Source organism: Colobus angolensis, unplaced genomic scaffold, assembly GCF_000951035.1.
Source record: "Colobus angolensis palliatus isolate OR3802 unplaced genomic scaffold, Cang.pa_1.0 Scaffold65, whole genome shotgun sequence".
Classification (NCBI taxonomy): domain Eukaryota; kingdom Metazoa; phylum Chordata; class Mammalia; order Primates; family Cercopithecidae; genus Colobus; species Colobus angolensis.
The window spans coordinates 2,416,767-2,425,100 of record NW_012120154.1 but is presented as its reverse complement, the minus strand read 5'-3'; the positions used below and the strand labels follow the sequence as shown (position 1 = coordinate 2,425,100).

Here is an 8,334-nt window from a genome sequence, read left to right as displayed (position 1 = left end):
GATACAGTGGGGGCTTCCATCTCAGGACCTCGGGAGCCGCATATGTGGCACACAGTGGGCCTCGTCGACAGCTGCTCATGAGCAAACAGGCCCAACCCCTTCTGGTGGCAAAGATGCAGACACACAAGCACACACAGACAGCGACGGGACAGAAAGGAACCTTCCCCAGGGTTTCCCAGACACACCCAGGTGTCTGCCTCAGCTCTGCCCCAAGTCAGAGGATTGCAGCAATTCTTACCGGGAAGAGTGATGGCGAAGGCACGTCATCAACCCCAATCCTTTCGTTTTCATTTCTGGGTTCTGACAACAGCCCCAGCTCCACCCCTTAAAGCAAGTGGCTGAAAAATGGACAACGTACAGTCACTCTGGGCAAAGAGGCCACGCCAGGGGGGGCACGGGGGACAGAGGGCCCCACCCTGGGAGGAGAGCGCTGTCCCTTGTCCAAGGGCAGGTGCAGCCACCCCTCCACCTCCCTCCCCCCCACCCTCTGTCTGCCCCCAGCTTGGCCCCTTTGCCTGGAGAGATCCTTTGGCTGTTTTGATCACTTGCTTTAGGATGAGGAGGGCAGGGCTGTTGCCAGAGCCCAGAATCAAAGCCAGAGGAGCAGGTGGACTCTGAGGTTCTCCCTTCACCCTGCTCCGTGGACAGTGCTGAAGTGGGCATCCGGGTGTGTCTGGGGTATCCCAAGGAAGGGTCTTTTGTCACGTCACTCTGTTGGGGGCGGTGCACAGGGGCAGGGAGTCCTTTCAGTCCCGAGCTCCTCAGACTCCTGGCTTCCCTGGGTCTCATCTCAGAGCTTTGCCTATGACCTGCGAGCCCTGTGGGTCCAGGGGAGGGGACTGGACACAGCCCCATGAGACTGCTGAGACCAGGGCTAGGAACTGGCAGCCTGTGGTTCCTCTGGGCTGTAGGGGTCGGGGCCCCACAGTGGTGGCAGAGCCGGGACCTCGTACACAGCAGCATGGACTCCAGACCCGAGCGGGACCTCTGTTGTTGTCCCAGGGTGACATGATCTGAGTGGCCCAGCCATCAGGGACTGCTTCAGGGTCCCTCTGCCCTGGTCTGTCCCTCTCACGGGGCACTTGCTCCCAGTTTTCCCTACAGGGGACCTGGGCAAATCCCAGGGAAGCTTGTGCCTGTTAAGGAGGCCGTTCTCCTGCCTCCCGCTTGGGGATCCAGCTTCTTCTCCCCTTGGAACTTCCCCAGGCTCCTGTGGAAACTCCAGCAAGACCTGGTATTTTATCCCATTTTCACATTCATCACATGGATTGTTCAGCCGGTGTTCCAGGGACAGAAATGGGGGAGGGGCTGTTCTTGCCCAGGAAAGGGTGGAATCTCCTTCCGTCTTCCTCACAGCTGGCCTAGGAAAGGTGCACACTCTTAACCACCCCGGGTTCCCCTGTCGCCTTACAGACCCTGCCCCGCCCCGGCTACAGGGGGACCAGGAAGGGGCCAGTTGTGTCTGGGACATTCCTGCCCGGAGAGAGTCAGGCCCTAGTGCACAGAAGGATGTAGGTGTGGTTGGTGCGGGCACGGACAGGGGGTGGGGCACATAAGTCTCTGGGGAGCTCACTCAGAGGGTCCAGGTTGTATGCCGTATGGAAGTTCCTGGGTCCGGGGGCTAGACTGAGACTGTTCCCCACTCATGTCTGGGCAGAAGATGCCCAACCAGTGTCTCCCTCTGTCCACCCTTGGCCAGGGAGGGTCCTGGCCTCCCTCTCTGTTGGTGGGGACCCCCCAACACCCTGTCTTCTCTCCTCTCTGGAGCCCTGCCTGGGTGCATGGCTTATACAGTGAGTTACTGAGAATTGAACACTGGACAGTACCTGGGCCCCAATTTGCTTTGAACATTTTAGTCTGAGGCCATCTTTGTCATCAAATGAGAAGGTTCACAGATGTGCAGGTGTGCTGATAGTCCAACCTTTCTGGTGTGTAAAACTAGAAGGAGAAACAGACAATGCCTGTTTCTGTGATGGGCCGTAAAGTGGATTTTACAGATTGGGAGACATTCTGGAAGATCTAGACCTGTCTGGATCAGAGAGGGGAGCAGGCATGGGGCAGTCATGAGTCCAGTGGGGCCTGGGCTGGCAGGAGCAACAGGGAGGAGGATGTGCCCAGGGTGGGTGAGCTGGGGAGACCCTGGAACCCAAGGCTGAGGACCCAGAGGCAGGAGGCGCAGGAGACGCCCCAGGGATGCTGAGCAAAGCGTTGTCCCGTGATGCAGCTGTCCTGGGTCTCCCTGTAGAAAGCTCATGTGTGGGCTGTCCTGGCCGTGGGTCCAGGGCTGTATTTGCTCCAGGGGCATTTGATGCAGGTTAAGCCAGGGGAAAGGCCATTGCTCTGGGCAGCAGGAGCCACCGGGAAGGGTTGGGGAAGGGGGAAGGGTTGGGTCCTCCCACAGTCCCACAGGGCACAGGAAGTAATTGGGGCTGAGAGCAGAGCTGGCTGGATTGGGATGACACCCCTGAGGAAGGACAGGCCTGTGGGGGAACATGAGCAAGGACCACAGCCCATCTATGTCTGGGAACCCCAAAGTTGGTACAGGTGCGGTCTCTGCCCAGGTGGGCTGTGGGTACCACGGGGCGTACCTCGAGGGTGTGCCTCGAGTGTGAACTGGGAAGGGAGGTCTCTGGTCAGACTCACACAACACACCAAGATGAGCTCACACCGGAACCACCCCAGACTCAAATGGGAGTTGACAGCCCCCAGGGGACATCTTCTTGACTAGAGGAGTCCAACGTCGGGAGACAGAATTGGAGGGGTCCTCACGGCAGAGAACAGGGCCTCTTCTGGTCTGTCCATGAGGAGTGGCGCCCACCAAGATGACAGGGACACTGCTGAGGAGGGAGGATCGCTCCCACCTTCCTCTGAGGTTTCCACCTCAGCAAGCACTGGCCGGCCTGGGAGGGTGAGGAGCTGTGCTCAGTCTGAGTGGCCAGGGTGGGACTGTCCCCAGGACGTGGACTCCCCTGCATGGGACAGCTGGCCAAGGACACGGGGGTCTAGTAAGAGCCAGGACAGGGGATTAGGCAGGACAAGGGGCAGCCCCCGGGCCCACAGGGCCGGCACCTTCTAGGGGCAGCTGTGCTGCGTGCAGCGGGTGCACCCGGGAAAGGATAGCACCAGACCTGCCGCCAGGACTCGGGGGCTCACTTGGGGCAGGAGCACAGTGTCCCTCACATTTCTACAGGGCCCAGAGGTGGGAGAAAGGGCACAGAGTGGCCCTTCTGAGGGGGGATGTGTCCCTGCTGGGGACTCTGTTTGCTGGGAGGGGCTGGACCTCTAGGTACCTTTCAGAGCCTTTAGCATCTCCTCTGGATAATGGGGATGAAAACACTCCTCACTCTAGTTTACAATTATTAGGTACACTGATGCATAGGAGGATGCAGGACCTGCTCATCTCCCATCTCTACAGCCAGAGAAGACGCAGGACGCTAACAGACAGCCCAGGATGCAGCAGGTACCAGGGAGCCTGGACCGGGCACATCCTGCACTGGCCGCAGGGGAGGAGGACATAGGGGTGGCTGCCCTTGAGCCTGCTCTCTGGGGTGCTGAGTGTTATTCAGGGCCTTTCTCCAAGGTGTGGATATCTGTCCTCTCACCTGCCCCCTGGTCTCCTGCCTTCCAGATTCCTGCGGCCCAAAGGGAGCAAAGTGGGGCTGGGTCTACATCCCCATTGTCACTCCACAGTGTCCGGTGGGTCAACTGTCAGAGTGGGCACATCAAAACCAAAGCTTGCCCAAAGGCATGGCAGAGAACTTCCTTGTTCTGATGCTGACGTAGGTGGCATGCGTGGCCTGAGTTGGAGAAGGGGTGGGGCAGGGTATCACTGACTCAGCAGCTTCCAGGTCGCTTTGATGATATATTAAGGCTCTCGAATCCTAAGAGAATGTTGGTGAAGATAGCAACACCACGCCTTGAGCAAGTCGCAGGAGCGGGAGGACATAGACCAGGAACCCAGAAGAGACAAGCACGTGGACGGCAACCCAGCACCCAGGCTCAGGTATGGGAAGCCCCTCTGAGCACCTCTGCGCCTCACCTCCTCTTCGAGCTTTTCTGATGAGCACTCACCTCTCATCCTCAAACCCCTAGGGCTTCTCTTTTCCTCCTGACCCTCTCTCTGGACTTGGCCTCTTGCTCTAGGTTCCCAGTTTTGGTCCCAGAGCTGGTCTATCCTCCAACGGTACCAATTCCAGGTCTCCTTTCAGCTCCTGGGGCAGGTGCACAGGGAGCCTGAAAATCCCGGTAGATAATGGTGCTGTGCCCCAGCCAGTGAAGATGGTTGGAGAGGGGATTCTCCTCACTTGTCTTTAAATGAGCATCTGCTATTTCTTGCAAATGTTCCGTGTCTCTGGACTTGGCCTAAGTCCTTTTATGTTCAGTGTCATCTCATTCTCCCTAATATTAAGAAAAGGGGATTTCTTGTAGGACCATTTTGCCATGAGGAAGTCTTGTTTCCTTTTCTTGAGAACACAAAGCAAGTGACTGGCAGAGCCCAGATTCATACCTAGGTCTATTCGAAATGGTAGTGAACAGAGATTTTTCCCTTCCTTTCTTCCTTCCTTTCTCCCTTTCTGTCTTCCTCCCTCTTTCTTTCTTTCCTCTTTCTTTCCTTCTTTCTTTTCCTTCCTTCCTGTCTCTCTTTCTTTCTTTTTCCTTCCTTCCTTTCCTTCTTTCTTTCTGTCTTCTTTCTTTCTTTCAATTCTTTCTTTCCTTCTTTCTTTCTCTTCCTTCCTTCCTTTCTTTCCTTTCCTTTCCTTTCTTTCTTTTCCTTCCTTCTTTCTTTCTTCCTTTCTTTCTTTCCCTTCCTTCCTTTCCCTCTCTTTCTTTCCTTCCTTCCTTCCTTCTCTTTCTTCCTCTTTCTTTCTTTCCTTTCCTTCTTTCTTTTCCTTCCTTCCTCTTTCTTTCTCTCTCTTTCTTCTTTCTTTCTTCTTTCCTTCTTTCTTTCCCTTCCTTCCTTCTTTCCTTCTTTCTTTTCCTTCCTTCCTTTCTTCTTTCTTTCTTCCCCTTCCCCTTTCCCTTCCTTCCTTCCTTCCTTCTTTCCTTCCTTCCTTCTTCCCTTCCCTTCCCTTCCCTTCCCCTCCTCCCCTCCCCTCCCCTTTCCTTTCCTTCTCCTTTCCTTTCCCCTCCCCTCCCCTTCTCTTTCTTTCTTTCTTTTTTCTTTTTTCTTTTTTTTTGAGATGGAGTCTTGCTCTGTTGCCCAGGCTAGAGTGCAGTGGCACCATCTCAGCTCACTGCAAGCTCCGCCTCCAGGGTTCACACCATTCTCCTGCCTCAGCCTCCCGAGTAGCTGAGACTACAGGTGCCCACCACCACGCTCAGCTAATTTTTTAGAGACAGGGTTTCACCGTGTTTGCCAGGATAGTCTCGATCTCCTGACCTTGTGATTCACCCGCCTCAGCCTCCCAAGGTTTAGGGATTACAGGCGTGAGCCACCACACCCGGCCTCTTTCTTTCTTTCCTTCCTTCCTCCCTCCCTCCCTCTCTCTCTCTCTCTCTCTCTTTCTTTCTTTTGCTGCTGCCTCAACAGAGATTTTTCTAATTCTGGTTATGTCAGGATGCATAGTGAGGGGCTGGGAGAGGCCTTCAAGGTGGGGCTGGTGTTTCCAGCCCAAGAGTCCTGAACTGCCCCATCTCAACTGCCTGAGAAGCACATTTGGGAGACCTCAGGGCACCCTAACGGATGTGGAAAATCCTATGAATTATCCGAAAAGAAGTCCCGACAGGTTCCTCTCCCCAGTAATCCCCCTCAGGAGTGTCACTGTCCTGATGCTGGATGTGGTAGGAGTTAACCCTGCAAGCAGGAGGAAACCCCAGCGGGTCCATCTCCAGCAGGGATTGAGAGAGAGCTGAGCCAGGGCAGGGGTGCATGGTGAGGCCAGGGAAGGAGACCCAGCTCTACCCCAGGGAGAGGGACTAAGCACACTGAGCTGACCCTGGGGAGACCCTGACAAGGCTTACACAGGCCGCAGGGCTGCAGTGATCTCCCAGTGAGCCCCAGAAGGGGTCAGAGGGGGAGGTTTGGAGGTGGTGCTAAGGGATGTGGGGAGCAGGGGGAAGGAGGGTGGGGTGCAAGGGAGGAAGTGTGGGGAGGGAGGAGGAGGCAGAGCCGTCCAGGAGGGCTCTTCCTCCTCTGGGCTTTCCCCCTGCTGTCCACAGACACTTGATGGATCCATGCACATTCACTTCCAACTTTAACAATGGCATTGGACGCCACCAGACCTACTTGTGCTACGAGGTAGAGCGCCTGGACAATGGCACCTGGGTTCCGATGGATGAGCACAGGGGCTTTCTACGCAACAAGGTGACCAACCCAGCCACCTGCATCCAGGCTGGGCCCTCCCAATCCATGGACACGCATAGGCAGAAGGTTCTGGGTGGTACCTGTGGTGTCCCGCAGGGTGTCTGTCACCTGTGCTTCCTGCAGCTGCTGCTGCTTGGCCCTGGGGTTGGGGAAGACTTCGGCTTCAGTGACTTTCCATGGCCAGGTGGGGTAGAGTCTGCCTGATGGCAAAGTGCTTCCTGAGGAGCCTCCCAGGATCCCCTCACGGACACAGCTCCCACCAGGAGCGATTCGGAACTGTGGGATTTGAGGACTCAGGGCCTACCTGACTCACAAGGCCAGGATGCCCCTGTGCCTGCTCTTTGGCCTCATCCTGCAGGGAGAGAGACTGAGGCAGGAGAGGCTGATCAGGGGTTCTGTCCTGCCCAGGGTGGAGTCCACAGCAAGGCCAGAACAGGCCTCATGTCAGGATGCAGGGATGTCCAGCATTTGGGGAGGAGCTGGGCCAGGTCAGGCTGAGGGGCCCTGAGCCCGCGGGACTTTATTCCCTGGACCCTACCCAGCACAGCCTCTGTCTGGAGAGGCCAGTTTCTGCTTGGCTCTGGTGCTGGAAACTGGGGGCTTCTCTGGGCTCTGTGAGCTCAATGTGGGCCTTGCTGGACCCACACACACTGCTTAGAACATCCTTTGAAGGGTGCCAGTCTCCATCACTGCCTAAGCAGTGGGACTCCCCCAGGAATGACCCACAGCTCCTTCTCAGCACAAACCGTGTCATCTACTCCACCATGCGTCCCCTCTGAATGGAGTCCCTCCCTGTTCTTGTCCCCATCACAATCACAGTCCTTGCTGCCCTGCTGTCCCCAGCTTGACCAGTTCCTAGTCTTAGTGGAAAATCCTTTTCTCTGAAGTTTGGGGTAAACACCATATTTCTGTAAGTCATGATAATGACAATTATCCCATGTCCCAGGGACCTTCCCATGTTGGAGTGAGTCCTGCTGGTCTTCCCTTTCCCACTACTTTTGGTGGAAGGCCTTTTGGCCTAAGTCTATATCACATTTGGGCTCAGCACAGGTTGTGGCACAGAATAGAAGCTTCTAGAATAATGGGCCCAAGATGGGATAGCAGTAGGAGAGTTGATGAGTAGAGCAGGTCAATCTCCCCTTGAAAGAACCACACTCACTCAGGGGCATCAGGCCAATGACCCCGGGGCTCCACCGGCTCCTCCTCCCCGTCCCATCTCTGTAGCCTCTCCCTGCAGGGCTGGGCCTGGGGTGAGGTTCCTGAAGCCTCTGACCTTGGGTACAAAATTGAAGGGGGCTCCAAATGCTCAGTAATTAGATAAAACACATTTTAATTTAATAATTAACGCAATATTTTAAAAGGCAAATTTAATACAAATGGATCATGACAAATAAAACCAAGATTTTAATAAAGACTGACAGGAGAGTGCCGTCCCGTGTATATCGGAGCTGGGGCAAAATCAAACCTCATTGCTCCTGATCTGTTTGTATTTAATGGACAATATTTTGCTTATCTTGGGATTTCTGCATAACATTTGATATTTTTAATACTGCAGAGAAAATCATGCATCCTAGTAACTGGGGTTTGGGCGACCCCTCTAATTTTGTGCTGGAGGCCCCCGCCTCCCCAGCCCCACCTGGTCCTGGCCCTCCCTCCCTGTTCACCACACATCACCTCACACTCTGTTTCCTTTTCTAGGCTAAGAATCTTCTCCATGGTGTTTACGGCTGCCATGCGGAGCTGTGCTTCCTGGGCCAGGTTCCTTCTTGGCAGTTGGACCCGGCCCAGACGTACAGGGTCACTTGGTTCATCTCCTGGAGCCCCTGCTTCAGCTGGGGCTGTGCCGAGCAAGTGCGTGCGTTCCTTCAGGAGAACACACACGTGAGACTGCGCATCTTCGCTGCCCGCATCTATGATTACGACTCCCTGTATCAGGAGGCACTGCGAACGCTGCGGGATGCTGGGGCGCAAGTCTCCATCATGACCTACGAGGGTAAGAGTGGAAGGTTTGGGTGGGGTGGGGTGGGTGG

The 8,334-nt window shown here is 55.5% G+C and overlaps 1 protein-coding gene and 1 long non-coding RNA gene across 5 annotated transcripts in view; one reads left to right on the top strand and one right to left on the bottom strand.

Moving 5' to 3' along the window:
- Positions 1 to 3,371: 3,371 nt before the first annotated feature.
- LOC105527772 (DNA dC->dU-editing enzyme APOBEC-3A-like) overlaps positions 3,372 to 8,334 on the top strand; it is a 6,154-nt gene continuing 1,191 nt past the window's right edge. For 2 of the 4 annotated variants that reach the window (XM_011964210.1, XM_011964212.1), the window contains exons 1-3: positions 3,372 to 3,398; positions 6,158 to 6,304; positions 8,003 to 8,297. In XM_011964210.1, coding sequence (XP_011819600.1) covers positions 3,372 to 3,398; positions 6,158 to 6,304; positions 8,003 to 8,297 — 469 coding nt within the window. Of the gene's footprint in view, positions 3,399 to 3,804; positions 4,004 to 6,157; positions 6,305 to 8,002; positions 8,298 to 8,334 lie in introns of those variants that run through there. The other 2 variants (XM_011964211.1, XM_011964213.1) reach the window with 1 other exon arrangement.
- Positions 8,230 to 8,334, bottom strand: part of LOC105527773 — a 1,719-nt gene continuing 1,614 nt past the window's right edge. The window contains exon 3 of the long non-coding RNA XR_001004267.1: positions 8,230 to 8,289. This is a non-coding gene — a long non-coding RNA (uncharacterized LOC105527773). The remainder of the gene's footprint in view (positions 8,290 to 8,334) is intronic.